Source organism: Bombus affinis, chromosome 14 (genome assembly GCF_024516045.1).
Source record: "Bombus affinis isolate iyBomAffi1 chromosome 14, iyBomAffi1.2, whole genome shotgun sequence".
Classification (NCBI taxonomy): Eukaryota; Metazoa; Arthropoda; class Insecta; order Hymenoptera; family Apidae; genus Bombus; species Bombus affinis.
Window position 1 is genome coordinate 2,189,451 of NC_066357.1, and position 18,313 is coordinate 2,207,763.

Below are 18,313 nucleotides of genomic sequence, written 5' to 3' on the forward strand. Positions count from 1 at the left end.
GATAGATACATATATATTTACTTAATTATGTTGTATTATCTAAATAACCATTTTACACTTACTGTACTTGGTTAAAATTCAAATGGAAATTAGAAGACATCAATTCTACTTATAAAAGAATTGTATTAACTTACTTATTTAAATATATATTTCCATTTGAAAATTTAAACAACGTACACCAATATGGTAGTATATATATAAATATGTACTACTAATCAAAGGTTATGTAGGAATGCTTTATTTGTAAAATATGCAACTATTGGGTAAATAAAAGTAAAAATGTTAAACAGAATTGTTTTATTCAGTTCATAGTATTACCACAGACGAGTCAATGGTATTACCAGGTATAACCTCAGACGACTATACGTGCTGTGACATTATTTTCAAATATGTATGGAATGCTTTTATCATTCACTGATAAGGTCGGTAAGAATAAATGATGTAACTTGGGAGTACTGTAGCTTTATTTTTTTGCACAGGATTTTTTAATATATAGGTGTGTTTTATATTCCAATTTTTATTTAGTATCCAATAAAGCAATCATTAAATATAACCTGTAAGAATTCAAATATACCGAGTATAGGAATGAATTGAGAATTAATTTATTGTTTAATTTCACTGCTGTTTTATATCAATAGAAATTATTGTTGTTACAATAAAACACATTTATTGTTGATTAAGGTATTTATTATCACGTTATCATATTATCTTTTTAATGATTTATGTTTACAAATCCATGAAATTATAAACATGGAAATACTAGAAAATAATAATATTTATGATTTATTTCAGGGTACATAGAATGGCAAAAAATAAAATACATGATAAATTTACAAAATCAAAACCTAAACCTGTTATTTCAAAAAAAGAAAGTAAATTTAAAATGTCCATGTTGAACATTTCAATTATGGTTTTATGCATTGCTGTTGCTATTTGGTTCAGTTATAAAGGATACTTAGAAACAAGAGTGAATACTCCATATGATGTAAAAAAGGTATGTTGTATACTTTTATTTTTGTTTATTATTTTGTTTCAACTAAGTTATTAAAAATATCTTTACTTTCATACAAAAATTCTATCAATACTAATAATGGTATTATTTACTTATGAAAAATAGCTAGTTACAGCCTCTGGATTGGATGTTGCAGACAGATATTGGGGTACCTATAGATCAGGTGTTTATTTTGGATTAAAAACTCGAGATCCACATTCTTTAGTAACAGGATTGATGTGGTATTTCCCACATTTATTGCGTCAGGATAGAAGTGGCCTTAGACATTGGTGTGAACAAAGTGATAGACTAGATAGGTGAACAAAATTTATTTCATTCAATGCTATTTTGACAACTTTTTGTATAATAGTTGTTATTTAATTTGTATTTAGATATGCATGGATGGAGCATGATGGAAGAACATTTGGTGTTCAAGAAATAGTGGATAATTCAGCTATTTTAACTACTACATTTGTTAAAAGACCTGGTGGTAAACATGGTGGAGATTGGACTGCAAGAATTTCTGTAACTTCTAAGGATAAGATACGAGATGGTGAAGAAATTTCATTACTTTTCTATACTGCCATTGAAGAGAATGTTAAAGGATGGATTAAAGTTAATCTTGGTGATGAAAAACAGTTAACAGGTGTAGAGGGGAATACCCAAGGTTTAGGTTCATTTACTATAAATCTTAATATGATACATGGAACTGTAGAGGAGCACTCTTTTCTAGCAACTGTTGCTCCTGGCTTAAATGCCTTGAAAGAAACAGTTCTCCAAAATCTAAGGATAGCATTTCATAAAGGATCATCAAAGGAATACATAGTTCTAGCGGGTGAACAAATACCATTATCGGTAGATGGAAAAAGAAGAGATGCAAATTTTATTGCAACACAAATAACAGGAAAAATTCCCTTTGAAATTGAAATTAGTTATGAATCAGGTAGTTTTATTAACAGAGTCAACAAATTAATTGGTCAAAATTATGACCGTACTTTAGAAGCGCACCGAAAATTATTTGATGACAAGTTTGAGAAGGTGTTTAAATTGAAGTCGAAGGGTTATACGGAAGAAGAAATTAAATTTGCAAAAATGACACTATCGAATATGATAGGTTCTATAGGCTACTTCTATGGAAGTTCACAAGTTCAAAGTCAATATACTAAAGGTCCTGTGCCTTACTGGAAAGCACCTTTATATACTGCTGTACCTAGTAGAAGCTTTTTTCCACGAGGATTTTTATGGGACGAAGGTTTTCATGGCTTGCTTATATCAGTTTGGGATTTAGAAATCGAACTAGATATTATAAATCATTGGTTCGATTTAATGAACGTCGAAGGATGGATTCCGAGGGAAATGATTTTGGGTCAAGAAGCTCTAGCAAAAGTTCCAGAAGAGTTCGTAACTCAAATAAATACAAATGCAAATCCACCTACATTTTTTTTAACGTTGCATTTTATACTTAAGCACAAAAAAGAAGAGATATTAGAAAAACATTTCCAATTTTTTGATAATTTGTATCCTCGTCTTCAGACATGGTTTAATTGGTTTAATACTACGCAAATTGGAGATATACCGAGTACATATAGATGGAGAGGTAGAGATGGAACAACTAATAAAGAATTAAATCCAAAAACGCTCACATCTGGATTAGATGATTATCCAAGAGCTTCTCATCCAAATGTTGATGAACGACATGTCGATTTACGTTGCTGGATTGCATTTGCCGCTGATATTATGCATCAGATCAGCGAAATGTTAAGTCACTCTAATAATAAATATCAAGAAACCTATCAGTACTTATCTGATAATAGTTTATTAAATAAACTACATTGGTCACTAAGTACACAAACGTATGCTGATTTCGGATTGCACACAGATAAAGTAATTCTAAGAAAAGTAACTCCGTCTTCAAGATCACATCTACAACCGTCGGAAACAATACGAGTTGTAATGGAAGATCCAACTCTAAGATACGTTGATTCTTCTTTCGGATATGTCTCGTTATTTCCATTTATTTTACAAATTATCAATCCCAGTTCTCCACAGTTAGACAAAGTACTACAGGATTTAACCAATCCTGACCTATTGTGGACTAAGTATGGCTTACGATCACTCGCAAAGATATCACCGCTTTACATGGAATATAATACTGAACACGATGGTCCTTACTGGAGAGGAGCTATTTGGATGAATTTGAATTATTTGACAGTACGAGCAACGCACTATTATTCTAACATTGAAGGTCCATATCAAGACAAAGCTAGAAAAATTTATCAGAATTTAAGAAAGAATTTAATACAAAACGTTATTAAGCAATATAAAAAAACTGGATACATATGGGAAAATTATGGAGATGTTCATGGAGAAGCAAAAGGCAGTCATCCATTCACTGGTTGGACATCTCTAGTTTTATTACTTATGGCAGAAATTTATTAATCATAGAATCGTATTATAAATAGTTTCATTTATAAGTATATCATTTGACTACAAGCAGAATCAAAAGATATTGCTGATATTCATATATGATAAATGTTGTGAATATTGATTATGCATAAAAATGTGATATCTGTAAATTATCATAAACATTTATAGGAATGTATACTTTTTTATATAATAGAATGATAATGATTAAATACAGACATAAATTTTAAGAAATAACAATAGTATAGAACTCTTACTTACATGTATTGTAATCACGTAAGATTAATTATATACGAAATCTATTTTAATAGAGATCTTAAATAACATCATCAATTTACATATTTTTAGATTAACTTCCTAACTACTTCTACAATATAGGGATTATAATTTAAGTAAATAAGTATTAAAATGAATTTTTGGTTCTTATCTAGGTTATATTTGATTTTTATATTTTATTTATAATTATTATCTTATAATATCCCAACATGGAATAATCAAATAAAACATTCTTCAATGTTGGCTATGACTAAATGAAACAGAAATTATTTTATGAATTTTATTTAATACACGCCTTTATAAAAAAAATATGTATGCTTAATTATTATTAATATTTTTGTTGTATACATTATATATCTTAACAAATATTTAATAAAATTTATATATATATATATATATAAAAATGTGATTTACGATAAGTAATCGATAAGAATTTAAATCACATCTAAATGTGTTTTTCATACTTGTCAGAAAAATTGAATGAACAATTGGCAAACCTGTTTGTAACTAGTAACAAGTAATTTTATTTCTCTAAGCTGTCAATAACTCCCTCCAAAACTCACCAGAGAATAGGTGTGCAACTGTGGGGTTACAGTTGTGAATTTCCAAAGTTCTTACATAAAATAGTACGATTTTTTAGATAACTATGGAACCGTACGATGTGATAATTAATCAACCCGTAGTTATCGATAATGTAAGCAATATATCAAAATATCTAAGTCTTCAAATAATTTTACGTTCTTTAAATCAGTGTGTCAAATTCAATTCTACCATAATGTCGGCTCCTAAGCAACGCTCAAAATTTTTCTCTTTTTCTTTAAAACTATGAATATTGTGATATATTATGCGATCTTCTTACATTTTTTCGTGTCATTTCTGTTATTAATATTTTATTATATAAATAGGTTATATCTAATAAAACTGGTGACCTAATAGAAATACAGTAATTTTTGTAGTTTAAAATCGATAATGATATTCAATGATAATGTTATAATGATCTTTTTATTTGCCGTTTTAGGGTTCTGGTGTAATTAAAGCAGGATTTGCTGGCGATCAGATACCAAAATGCAGATTTCCAAATTAGTAAGTAAATCTTCTGCTACCACCTAATTAATATTCTTGACAGCTTTCTGTTTGCTTGGAGGTTATTGACAGGCGGTAGATTGTAAGATAATTTCAAGTATTTTGAGTTCTCAAGATTTATATTGTTCTATAGTTTTTTAGTTTGCCTAACGTTACTAACTGTGTTAATTATACAAGGTGTTTTAGAATATGTGGGCACAACTTCACTGGTGGATTTAACACTTCAGAATAAGAAAAAAGCTCATATTAATATGGCTCGATATGATCTTGTTTCCATGATACAGCTATATTTGTATTATATCAATTATTTACCTGGCTTTACAGAAATTGCATAATATAACCATTTTTGGCATGAATACAAGCTTATAAATGTCTCAGCACAGCATTCAGCAAGGCCATACATTAAATATGTATCTGTCATTTCTGTATTTGTATAATCTGCCATTATTGTCAATGTTATAAAATGTAGGCATTCAATAGTTATACTGCTATTATGAATGATACGATTGAATTGATCTAGGAACATTAAAAGGAAATATTTACATAATACAGAGTGTTGTGGAATATTTATAAGATCGTACATAATATATTAAATGTTATTTGTAAACAAATAAAGAACTTAGTTTATTAAAAGAATTTTTGGAAAACAGAAATTTGGCTGTAACTCAGAAACAGGGTCATATCAGGCATATGTTTATATGAACTGTTTTTGTTATTTTAGTGTGTTGAATTCAATATACGTTCATTTAAGTGAAATTATGTCCATGTGTTCTGAAACACCCTGCATATATTAATAATTTTTTGCAGTATTGGCAGACCCAAACATGTGCGTGTTATGGCTGGTGCTTTAGAAGGAGATCTTTTCGTGGGCCCAATAGCAGAGGAACATCGTGGTCTTTTATCTCTTCGTTATCCAATGGAACATGGAGTTGTTACAGATTGGAATGACATGGAAAGAATTTGGTCTTATGTTTATAGTAAAGATCAATTAGCAACATTTAGTGAAGAACATCCAGTTTTGTTAACAGAAGCACCGCTTAATCCAAGAAAAAATAGGGAAAAAGCTGCAGAAATATTCTTTGATACGTTCAATGTTCCAGCTTTGTTTGTTTCAATGCAAGCTGTTCTTAGTCTGTAGGTATTCAATTTTAATAAACTGTATTTTTTGTACAATATCATTAAACGGTTAATAACATTCTGATTAATTTAATTAAATTTAATTTAATTAAATTTAATTTAAAGATATGCCACAGGGCGGACTACAGGAGTAGTTTTAGATGCTGGAGATGGTGTCACACATGCAGTACCTATTTATGAAGGTTTTGCTATGCCTCATAGTATTATGAGAGTTGATATAGCAGGACGTGATGTCACAAGGCACCTCCGGCTTCTTCTACGTAAAGAGGGTATTAATTTCAGAACTACAGCAGAATTTGAAATTGTTAGAACAATTAAAGAAAGAGCATGCTATCTTGCTAGTAACCCTCAAAAAGAAGAAACTATTGAAACAGAAAAATTCCAATATATATTGCCTGATGGAAGTTACTTAGAGGTAATAATATATGTTGTTTCTTTAAAATTAGTTGTCTCTTATACAATTTATGTGTATGTCGATATATTTTAAATTTATATGAAAAATTTTATTATGTAATGTATGCAGAGTATGGTATTTATTTGCAATAGATTGGACCAGCACGGTTTAGAGCTCCTGAAGTGCTCTTTAGACCAGACTTAATTGGAGAAGAATGTGAAGGACTTCATGAAGTATTAACATATTCCATTCAGAAATCTGATTTAGATTTAAGAAAGGTATTATTCCAAAACATTGTCTTATCAGGAGGATCTACATTATTCCGTGTAAGTATAAAATTAATGAAATATTTTTCATGTATTAATATATATATATTGATACATATCAAATTAAATTGTATAAACATTAAATATGTGTATCTTGTATGTTAGGGATTTGGTGATAGATTACTATCTGAGATTCGTAAAATGGCACCGAAAGATATAAAAATTAGGGTATGTATAACGTGTAATAAACACTATTTGCAACTCGATATTTGTTTGCTAAGAATGTTTAAATTCTAATATAGATATCAGCTCCTCAAGAACGATTATATAGTACTTGGATTGGAGGTTCTATTTTAGCTTCTTTAGATACTTTCAAGAAGATGTGGGTTAGTAAAAGAGAATATGAAGAGGATGGTATTAGAGCAATTCATCGTAAAACATTTTGAACTTAATTTAGGAAGATTTATGATGTTATGTCAAATAATTTAAGTACAACACATAAATAATGGCACAGTCGGCACAAAAATCGACATGTACCGTATTTACCATGCTCTTTGAATGCTTTTAATACTGCAATTTTAAAAAACTGTTGCTTTAACTGTTCTTTTTTAATGAAAATATATTCCAAGGGATCATAAAATGTCGTATTTAACGAATTAAAAAGAAACTTAATGCAAAAACAGTGTAATATGATTTATTTTATACTTCGAAAGTTTATGTAAAACTTTTAATATGCAAATATTTATTTAGTCATAGTTTTAAAATAAAAGTTTTATTATATTTTTAAATGATATCTATTTATTAAGATTCCTTGGAAATGTACATACAAATTTTCAATGTTAGATACATTTTAACTTTTCAAGATAAATTTACTTGTAAAAGTAAACACTATATTACTTGTAGATTTGAATGGAAATCTCTTATTTTATAAAAGTACCATCTTCCTAAGTTATTATATTTGTTTTTATACTATTTATAATTTTATTATATTTAATACAATAAAAGAATAGACTATTCTATTAAAACATAAATGAAATGCTTTGGTTAACCAAATAATCGTTATAAAGAAGATAATGTAATTTCTATCTCTAGTAACAAGTTTGCAAAGTATTTGTAAATATGTATGCTTTGGTAAAATAAATCTATAAACTCTTTACAAATATGCTGATTATGTCAAATTTTATAATCAAGCGGTAACAATGGCAAATTTCATATGCAACAAAAAAATTGCAATATATTAAAACCGCAAATATTAAAAATTTGAAAGTATTTAATAGTAATTTTATTATAAAGGTACCAGAAATATTTATATTTGAGTTCGTATATTTTTCTAACGATAATAGAATTATTGAACGTCAGCTAGTTGTTTGAGATCATATTATTTACTTCCTATTCACTTATGTATAAGAACATTTTTATAATTGTAATAATTATTTTCATGATTGTTGGATATTGTTATCATTTTCTGCATAATTTAACTTATTAATTAAGTTATTTTAAAAGCTATATTTTATTTATCATAAATTATAATTAATAATCAGTATTGTAAAATTAATATTGTAATATTTATATTGTTTACTTTAACAACTTAACTATAATTTATAATCAAATGTATAATTATATAATTTATAATAAAAAGATTAAATTAGTTATTATTAGCGCAAAAGGATTCTATCATTTAGATAAAGGAAGTACATAATTAAGTAAATATAATTCTATGTTAAATATTTATCCAATATATTATAGCATGAAATATATGCAGTTATGTACTTATATATATTCGAATATGGCGACGTCCACAGTGACGCAACGTTTAGCAACATTGTATTTGCACAAATATTTTCAAATAATTCTAAGAAACAATCTAAAATAAATACTATCATATTATTTACCTAATTCTTAATAATTAGATTCTGCAAATCTGGATGAAACTAAGGAAAAGATGATTGCCGCCTCAGAACCGGTGGTAAGTCAAATGTTTTTTAGGTTATGATATAATTAATAAACATAATTAAATTCTGTAAGGTATTGTTTTCTATTAATATTGAACATTTTTTTAAATCTAAACTGATATATTAATATATTGAAAAATTATAATTCTAACTCTGTAACACAAAGGAATATATTCCTGGTGGAAGACAAATAATTTTACGACATCCTGAATCAGTGACTAATCAACAACTATTAAACAATCAAACAGTTGAAGGAGAAAGTATTTTGCTACAAAAATTTAGTGAAGTAAATATTTCAGATACATTGCCAGTAAGTATATATAATGGTTTTATTCGTATTAATGAATATTTAAAGTTTCTAATATATCAATTATATACATATAGAAGGAATTTTGGATTGTGCGTGAAAATGATACATGCGGTGAAGAAGAATTATATTGTTCAGGCAAAATTGCAATTCATTCAAAGGGCAATCAAACTGCAAAGATATTAGAAACAACATATACTTGTGAAACAGATATTAAACATGCACTATGGTGTAAATTTCATACTAATATACCTGATCATTTAGCAAGAGGAAAAGAAATGGATGAAGAAGATAATTCTGATAAAACGATAGAATGTATTTGTTTAATTGATTCATATACTCTTAAAGTATTTACCAATCTTGGAGAAGATTATGTATCTAGTTTACAATTTCAGGTAATATTTTGATAAAATATATTTAATTAAAGACTTATAATTACATTATAGATTTTTTATCTTATAATTTAGGTATCTGCTGTGTGGCCAACAAGGTATGGAATTTTGTTAGAAAAAACACAAGTTCCCATATCAGAAACAAGGTATATTTTTTGATCCTTAAAATTCTTGTATAATAACAGTTTAAAACGTGCATGAATAATATTATGATCAATGTTTGTAGATATACATCATTGGAAAGAAATAGATTACAACTACATAATGACACAAATTTGCCAGTGGTATTTTCTCTTACACATCCTTTAGATGAAATTTGTCCCGTACTTATTAAGCATGGTATCATTATAAATTTTACAAATTTTTCTATAATACTTTAGATCAAAGAATATAATTAATATATGATTTGATTTATAGGAAACATATCATACATGTATGATTCAAATCAACAGATTGTATTTACTAGTTCTGAACCATCTTTGGCTGTGATATATGATACAAAGACTGGGTTACATTCTGTATATAAAATACGTAAAGCTTCAACAGAAGAGTGTCAAATAGTTTGTGGAAATAGTGATACTACTCCTAGTATGTTTAATCAATCTGCAAGTGCTTCACCTTTAAACATTGGAAGTAATCTTTCCTGTAATAAAAGTACAAATAAAGGACACTTAAGTATATTTGGTAAACGCAATACAATCACATAGAGAAATCGTCTAATTTGGAAAAATTAGAATTTTCATTTAAAATATACGTATCTGCGTTTTAGGGGTACCAAATCCGCAATTTAATATAGGATTAGGAATGTCAAATAGTCCATTTGGTTCTCGAACATCTTATACTACTACATGCTCAGGAGGTCCATCACCATCTCAACAGCAACAGCAGCATTCAAGATCTCAGAGTCCCATGGCAACTATTTCACGTTGTCAATCTCCTACCCATTCTGCTTTCTCACCTTTACTCGGAGCACCTGCAAATTCGATCATTCATCATACAAGGTTGCATCAAACAGTAATGGCTTCTGTATTAAATCAGACACAAAATAGTCCTTTTGGTAGCTGTAGTAACATACAATTACAGGACGTTATTTCACCAAGTAAACCTTTATACCCAGAAATATGTCTTGATCATGTATGGACTGAGAATGTTGGAATTCCAAAGTATATATAATATTTTCATATAAATCTTGTAAATTTTTTTCATATTTTCTAGTACGTTCAAACAGTAAAACATTAATATTTTTTTAAGGGATGTTATGTCCAGTCGAGCGTCAAAGGTTTTTTTGTCATCAGATTTCGTGGGGCAGAACTATTTATGTTACTTAGTTCCACATAGATCTCAACTTTCTTTAGTAAGGCTTGAGAAAACAAATAAACAACAACAAATTATTTTCGGCATGGTAACAAACATTGTAGCTAAGGGTGCTGTTAATATACCAGTCAGTACTTTCTAACATTTCATAATATAATATTTAGTTATTAGAATAAAAATATAAAACATACCATTTTATATTTCAGAGTTTACATATAATAGCGATAATGGATTTATCAAATGCAGTGGTATTATATTCAGGAGTGACTTGTATTGGAAAATTACATGTAACAGGAATACTTCCAAATTTAACCGGATATAACTATTTTTTATCTAATATCAATCATAAATTAGGTTCTCCATTTCCACGACGTAGTTCGTTGATTTCACAAAACTGTGCTGCTTCTCACGATATTAAATTTGAAGAAGGATTGCACTTGTTAAGTCCTGTAGGTGGTAACTGTGCAAGACCACCTATTTTGTTAGAGAATTCTTTGATAGAGAATAATTTTCTTGTTTTAAAAGAAGCTGTCGGAAATAAGATTACTTTAGAATACGGGAGTAAAAATTATTTTCGAATAACGTTACCAACATCTAGTACCTCTCCCTTGGGTAAGCATATATATGTTTATAATTATATTTGATTTAATAGCACATTATTTTTTTTACATTTTTTACAGTAACTAAATGTTTACAAACGTTAAGAAGTGTTTTACAAAAAGATTTAGCAATGCAATTATTGGTAAAATGGTATGGAGCACGAAATGCTCCTGGACCTCAAGATTTTTCATCAGAACAGGAATGGTATCTCTTTCTTGTTGTTTTATTTACATTATTAGGATATGAAGTAGAAAAGTTACAATTAATTCAGATGAATGAAAAAGATCAACTCAATGAACGCAATAGTCCTATAGTAGTATCAAAGAAACAAAAAACAAATAATTCTGGTTCAAATGATGATTGGAAATACATGACGAATTTTATGAAAAATGGAAGTTCTAAAATTTTTATTTCAAATATACTTGGCCTACAAAAAATGTCTAACATATTTCAAACATCAGTGCCACGCATTATAGAATCAAACAGTACAGGAAAAATAAATACGCAGTCTATTTTATTTCCGTATTTTCCGCTCGTCCTTCTTTCTTTACATCTTTTATATGAAGAATTGAAGCTGAATTGTGTAATGTCAGAAAGTTTACATCTGCTTGCACAATTATTGTACCAATTAAGCTTGGATTTAAAATTCGATGTATATGCTCATCATTATTTTCTTGATTTTCAATCTGTCTATTACTTAAAAAATGCAGTGTCTCAAATGAAAGAAGCAGATTTGCAGAAGATTACTATGCCGAATTATATTCCATTAAAACCACCAAACATATTTGAAACGTTAAATAATTTGTTAAATGGAATGGAAGTGACGCCATTCCCTTATTTAAGTCAAGTAAATTTAAAGACGAGAAATATAATTTATTTAATAGCACTCATAGCAAATGAAAATAAACCTATTGTGCTAGAAATCGATAGACTTATAAAGCATATAATACCAGTTGGAAGTCGTATAGATTTTCAAGAAAGCGGAAATAAATTCGAAAAAGAAATATGTAAAAATATTGAATGTTCTGCGATAGATAGAATAGTATTACTATATCATGAATTAGGTAAGTTTTTAATACTTCAAATATCACTAATTTTAATCATGAATTAAAAGTTGAAACATTCTATTCATAGGCATGAACAAAAAAGATCTTGAAACATTACCTCCTGGTGTATCATTGCTGTTAAAAGATATAATGTACAGGTGTAGAGAACGTCCTCCATCAAATTGGCCAATGCAAGCGTACGAATTAGTTGATCGACAAGATTTATCTGCATTGGGCGAACATTTAAAATCATCTGTATCAAATCACTTAGAAAATGAAGGGAAAAATTATTCAATTAAAGATCCTGAACAAGATGATGGCATGGAATTTGATGATGCTGTATGTTTAGATAATATTTATAAATACGAAAAGTATTCGGGAGGTATTACTTGTTACACATATTAATTATGATGTTATATAGGTATTAAAATTGAGATTTAACAAAGATCATAGAATAGCAGAAGTTCGAAAACTTCTAAATTCGTCAAAACCGGTAAGGATAGCAATAGTTCAGAGGCCAGTTGTAGATGACCCTGAATATATAGAAGAACAGGAGAAACATTTACATGCACTATGCACAAGAACGATGGCACTTCCAGTAGCTAGAGGCATGTTTACACTCAGAACTTCAACTCCTATTATTACAGAGCAGTTACCAATTCCTCGACTTTGCTTGACTGGTACGAACCAACAATAGCATTCGTATTTCTAGAAATTTTTGACAATCGTAAAATGTCCTTATATGTATAGGAAAAGCACCTCCTCGTGGAACAACTGTAGAACTAGCTCACATAGATGTTCCACCAAATATGAATTTATGGCCATTATTTCATAATGGTGTAGCTGCAGGTCTTCGTATTCATCCAGATGCATCTAATATCGATTCTACATGGATAGTATATAATAAGCAACAACAGGGCGAATTTGGTATTGAACATTCGGGATTCTTAATGGCACTTGGTCTAAATGGTCATTTGAAGAACTTAGCACCTTATAGCATGTATGAGTACTTAGTTGAATGTCATGAGGCTACCAATGTTGGACTTCTATTAGGATTGTCAGCAACTCACCGTGGTACAATGAATGTTTCTATGACTAAATTATTATCTCTTCATGTGGAAACTCTGTTACCTCCGACAAGTATTGAATTAAACGTTCCACAGAATGTTCAGGTTGCTGCATTGATGGGAGTTGGTTTAGTGTACCAAGGAACTGCTCATAGGCATATTTCACATGCTTTATTATCAGAGATTGGTAACTATTCAATATAAAATTATAACATGTAGTTGTATATGACTTTACTAAATTAATTAAATTATTTAAAGGGAGACCTCCAGGACCTGAAATGAAAAACTGTATAGATCGAGAATCTTATTCTTTAGCAGCAGGTCTTGCATTAGGTTTGGTAGTATTAGGATGTGGAGGTGGGCCAGATTTAGCTAATATACCAGACACTTTACATTATTACATGGTTGGAGGACATGTTAGACCTTTTACAGGAGCACAAAAAGATAAATATAAATCACCTAGGTAAACATTTTGTAACACATTTTGTAAACAATTTTGTAAAACATTTTATATTTTTCTTTTTTCTTATAATTTCAGTTATCAAATACGAGAAGGTGATTCCATAAATATTGATGTGACAAGTCCTGGAGCAACTATAGCTCTAGGTCTTATGTATTTCGATACAGGAAATAAAGCAGTAGCAGAGTGGATGCAGGCGCCTGATACTCAATATTTATTAGATTTTGTACGACCTGATTTCTTACTATTAAGAATATTAGCAAAATCACTTATTCTTTGGAATGAAATTGAACCAACCAAATCCTGGGTTTCTAGTCACGTTCCTAACATTGTTTATAAATACAGATTACAAAAACCAACTTCTGAAATAGGGCAGAATGTTGATTTGGAAACTATGAAGTTAGTATATAGAATATACTTGTACTTAATAACATTAACGTAATATCTTCCTTATACTAATTAATATTAATTAAAATACAGCCAAGCTTACTGCAATATAATTGCGGGTGCCTGTATGGCTTTGGGTTTAAAATTTGCGGGGACCGCCAATAAAAATGCTTTTAAAACTTTATATAATTATGCCCAGATGTTTACGGCATTATCACATAAAACTATTGCCGAACTAGCAGGAAAATCAACCATTGAAACTTGTTTAAATGTTACCTTACTTTCTGCTGCTGTTGTAATGGCGGGAACAGGGAACTTAGAGGTAAATTTAATACGTGAATTATTAGTCATTAATGAATTATGTAATGTTTTTGTATTTGTAAACTTATTTATACTATATTGCATAGATTATGAGAATATGTCGACACATAAGAACTCGTGTGGGCCCTGCGAGTAACGTTGTTACATATGGATCTCATTTAGCGACACATATGGCTCTTGGTCTACTTTTTCTTGGAGGAGGGAAATATACTCTTTCTAATAGTCCTAGTGCAGTAGCTGCTCTTATAATTTCCCTTTTTCCAAAATTTCCAACACATAGTAATGATAACAGGTTAATAATAGCATAGCATATTTACAAAAATTGACTTCTTACCTTAATAATTATTCTTACTAATTATTAGGTATCATTTACAAGCTCTACGACATTTATATGTATTGGCTGCTGAACCACGTGTAATTTTACCTAGAGATATTGATAGTGGTCAGTACTGCTATGCAACAGTGCATTTAACATTCGAATCTGAAAAAGATGGCGATGGACAAGATTTAATACTTCAAGCACCATGCTTACTGCCACAACTGTGTACTATTAAAAAAATTGAACTAAAAGACGATCGATATTGGGAAATCATTTTTGTAAAAGATCATAACTGGCAACAACTTGAGAATATGCTCAAAAAGTGTGAAACGTTAGATGTTAAACAGAGAGCTGGTTGTTTACCATATATAGAAGATCCTCATGTAATTATGTTTTGGTCCTTCATATCAAATTAAAAGTATTACTATTACTTTATTATTTATTGTAATCCTTGCTTCTCAACTTAGGATGGCTTCTGGATTACATCATATAGTATATAAATAAAAGTATATAAATATATTAACATTTAATATTATCTTTTTTCTATCTATGTTTCAGGGTTTTAGAAGTTTAATTGCTCAAACTTTAACAACAGAAAATGTTATTGCGTGGGCTGCTCGACCTGAATGTGTAACTTCTTTTACAAATGATAAAACTATTTTAAATATAGTAAAATGTTTTTTGCAATGGTCCAAACAAAATAAAACTAAAACTGAGATTAGCTTCAAGATGCAATCTTGTGGTAGTTTAGCTAAAAATAGTTCTGGATACCTATCACAAAGCTTGAGCAACACATCTGAAAGAATAAGTGGTAGTTGGAATGAGCAATCAGATTCTTCTAATGAAAAAATGGAAATTGTAGAAACGTTATCTTGTTCAAAAGATGCAAGTTCTTTCTGTAAATATGACGGACAACATTCTGAAATGACAGAGTTCGAAAAACAATTTTTACATACATTTGCTATAATTGTGTATGAATGTGTAATAAAAGATAAAGTGAGTCTCCTTCCTTTATGGGTGAATTTAATAAAAAGTATGGAAATTATAGAAAAAGAACCAAACAGCTTCTCCATATGGCAAATAAAACTCGTTTCATCTCAAATGTTAAAAAAGTCTTACATAGAAAGCAAAAATCCCGTGCTTGGTACAGAAAGTATACTTGCAATTAAACAAAACATTTCATATATTATGGATAGCTGGGAACGTGGTAAGTACTATATGTTTTTAATATTAAATGTATATTTTTTTCAATATTTAACAATTTTTTTGTAGAATTAACACCTCATATAAAGTCTTATTTAACAAGTGGAAACATTGAAGAAAATATAACATTATTGCAAAGAATGTGCACATATTTCGTATTTTATGACATTCCATATAAAATGGATTACCAGACAATCTGTAAGTTTACCTGTTTACTGATACATTTCTATGCTGATTTATATTTGTTACGATTAACCTCAATATATTTTTAGTGGCATCATTATTAAACACAGAAGTAAAATCTAAAATACCTAATGTAACATTGTACAAATTATATAAAATATTAAAATCCAGCTAATTGTGTTACTGTGAATGGATACAAGTTTTGTATAAAATATTTGGAAAAAAAATTGATCATTAAATTAACTTATGTTTATAATTCATTATATATATATATATATTGAAAAGATATACGGAGATTGTAGACTGATACTTTTTATAACCTGTTATACATAAACTAAATTTTGCTGCATATGTAATTCTTTGTCATGTATCGTAAAATGCATAAAAATATATACAATCCATATTCGTATAATCAAAGTGTTAATAAGATAACAATATAATTAACAGAAAATTAATTTATTATTCTATCTATTGTAATAAATATTATTTACAATATTAAACAATTTAAAATATAGCTTGACAGTTTTTTATATGTGTATATGTATATATGTAATTTGTAAATAATTTTAATATTCTTTTAATTATGGCCTGAAGAAACTATTGAACAGATATTAGATTGAAAAGAAAATTTATACAATTACAGAAAATATTCTGTTTTAACATCCATAAACATATACATATATTCAACGATTTGTGTAAGTAAGGAAGCATGTGCTGTTTGGTACTTAAATTGTATCAGTCAATCAATATGCAATTATACAATCTTTTAGGTGAATTTTTTTAAGATAAACATTGGAGTTCTTGATAATAATAATTTAATATCTCCTGTCATTTGAAATTTATAACAGTTTCAATTTACCTAAATAATGAGCTACGCCTTCTATAAAATTGTTCTTCATGTATAATAGGAGTACCAGTTATGCCATATATCATGTTATCAACTATTTCACCAATAAAAGTATAACAATATAAACAACCAACTAAAATACCCCCAAGATGTCCTATAAATGAAGATTGTGGAACTAACAGATGAATTAAAATTAGTTCAACCCAAACAGCAATTTTACTGGAAACTCTAAATCCTCCAACATCCTGAATTCTATCATACTCTTCACACACTACAATTACTTTTAATGCAAATAAAATAGCAGAGAAACCAATAGCACATTGTGTATAATATCCATAATCTCCTGTTAACTGCATTAAAGCATAGCCTAATCCTGCATACATAGTACTGCATCCAAACGAAAGAATAGCTAATAGAATAACAAAATTTATTGTTCCATACATAGGTTCTAAATATGAACCTTTCAAGATCAAAGATACCATATTATAATATAAGTGCATATCTGAACCATGTTCAAAATTTGATATTAAGAAAGAATTCCAATCACGGTATTTAAATACTTTTATCGCTGATATGCATACTTCCTCTGCATTCCATGGAACTTTTATCAAACCAACATATAGTAAAACCTGTAAAACGATTACTGTTTTGCATAAAATAATAATTACTTCGATTTATCAACTTCATTCATGTAAAAATTACATTATTATTTATTCACCTGTGCAATAATTGTAATTAAAGTAGCTGGTGGAATTTTATCAATACCATAGTTTAGAGCTTGCATACATAGCAAATAAATGCCGTATTGTAAACCCTGTTGTCTTCTTTGAATAGGTCTCATGACGTATTAATTTACGAATGTAAAATGTTCTTCCGTTTATAACTTGGATCATAAAGTTCAAAACACTTTGTTGTTTTTAATATAGGTTATGTTTCACATAGGTTACAACACATAAAAGCAAAATGGATAAAAATTTTACCGTATAAAATATTTCTACTGTATCACGTAACATTTATGCTTCATAATTACCAATTATAGTTTATTGTTATCACTATAGTGCAATGATTTTATTAAAATCAAATACAGCACTTTGACAAACGTTTACTACGTTAGGCTGTCAAGAAATTTAGCTTATTCAACATTATTCAGCACCAACTGAAAAAATTTGTAAATTTCACCAATAAATAGATTGTGAAGATAAGAGGTCAAACCAAGAAGTTTCTTGTTTTTTCTAATTCTGAAAACTTTACATCAATTGTATGATCTTTATGATGAACTTTCTGGTTTTGAATTAGCAACAGCTCTTTGCAATCAGAATTCTGAGAATCATAATCATTCCAAAC

The 18,313-nt window shown here is 28.7% G+C and overlaps 4 protein-coding genes across 10 annotated transcripts; 3 read left to right on the forward strand and 1 right to left on the reverse strand.

The window, feature by feature from the left end:
* Positions 1–69: 69 nt before the first annotated feature.
* Positions 70–3,850, forward strand: LOC126924074 (uncharacterized). 5 transcript variants are annotated; one of them, XM_050738165.1, is made up of 5 exons: positions 71–422; positions 526–681; positions 793–994; positions 1,118–1,308; positions 1,384–3,850. In XM_050738165.1, the coding sequence occupies exons 3-5, from the start codon at positions 803–805 to the stop codon at positions 3,428–3,430; spliced, it is 2,430 nt and encodes an 809-aa protein (XP_050594122.1). In that variant the 5' UTR covers positions 71–422; positions 526–681; positions 793–802; the 3' UTR covers positions 3,431–3,850. The 5 variants fall into 5 exon arrangements, with proteins under 5 accessions (XP_050594120.1, XP_050594119.1, XP_050594122.1 ...); XM_050738163.1 differs by lacking the exon at positions 526–681 and having other exon boundaries at positions 70–422; XM_050738162.1 differs by lacking the exon at positions 526–681 and having other exon boundaries at positions 70–387.
* A 386-nt stretch (positions 3,851–4,236) lies between these two features.
* Positions 4,237–7,359, forward strand: LOC126924095 (actin-related protein 1). The gene is made up of 7 exons (XM_050738216.1): positions 4,237–4,385; positions 4,710–4,774; positions 5,582–5,908; positions 6,017–6,326; positions 6,458–6,631; positions 6,737–6,799; positions 6,874–7,359. The coding sequence occupies exons 1-7, from the start codon at positions 4,338–4,340 to the stop codon at positions 7,015–7,017; spliced, it is 1,131 nt and encodes a 376-aa protein (XP_050594173.1). The 5' UTR covers positions 4,237–4,337; the 3' UTR covers positions 7,018–7,359.
* Positions 7,360–8,354: 995 nt separating this feature from the next.
* Positions 8,355–16,365, forward strand: LOC126924072 (anaphase-promoting complex subunit 1). Of its 3 annotated transcripts, none has more exons than XM_050738156.1 (21): positions 8,355–8,537; positions 8,690–8,833; positions 8,908–9,225; positions 9,298–9,368; positions 9,449–9,561; positions 9,640–9,906; positions 9,992–10,385; positions 10,474–10,663; positions 10,743–11,148; positions 11,217–12,200; positions 12,271–12,521; positions 12,604–12,862; positions 12,933–13,436; positions 13,508–13,712; positions 13,788–14,108; positions 14,190–14,418; positions 14,504–14,709; positions 14,780–15,119; positions 15,295–15,943; positions 16,009–16,137; positions 16,212–16,365. In XM_050738156.1, the coding sequence occupies exons 1-21, from the start codon at positions 8,514–8,516 to the stop codon at positions 16,295–16,297; spliced, it is 6,090 nt and encodes a 2,029-aa protein (XP_050594113.1). In that variant the 5' UTR covers positions 8,355–8,513; the 3' UTR covers positions 16,298–16,365. The 3 variants fall into 3 exon arrangements, with proteins under 3 accessions (XP_050594113.1, XP_050594114.1, XP_050594115.1); XM_050738157.1 differs by having other exon boundaries at positions 12,604–12,675; positions 13,346–13,436; XM_050738158.1 differs by lacking the exons at positions 8,355–8,537; positions 8,690–8,833; positions 8,908–9,225; positions 9,298–9,368; positions 9,449–9,561 and having other exon boundaries at positions 9,763–9,906; positions 9,992–10,223; positions 10,306–10,385.
* Positions 16,366–16,562: 197 nt separating this feature from the next.
* On the reverse strand, positions 16,563–18,261 carry LOC126924099 (rhomboid-related protein 4-like). Its single transcript, XM_050738220.1, has 3 exons — positions 18,000–18,261; positions 17,688–17,875; positions 16,563–17,598 (listed from the first exon to the last, which is right to left on the reverse strand). The coding sequence occupies exons 2-3, from the start codon at positions 17,808–17,810 to the stop codon at positions 16,978–16,980; spliced, it is 744 nt and encodes a 247-aa protein (XP_050594177.1). The 5' UTR covers positions 17,811–17,875; positions 18,000–18,261; the 3' UTR covers positions 16,563–16,977.
* Between the last annotated feature and the right edge of the window lie 52 nt (positions 18,262–18,313).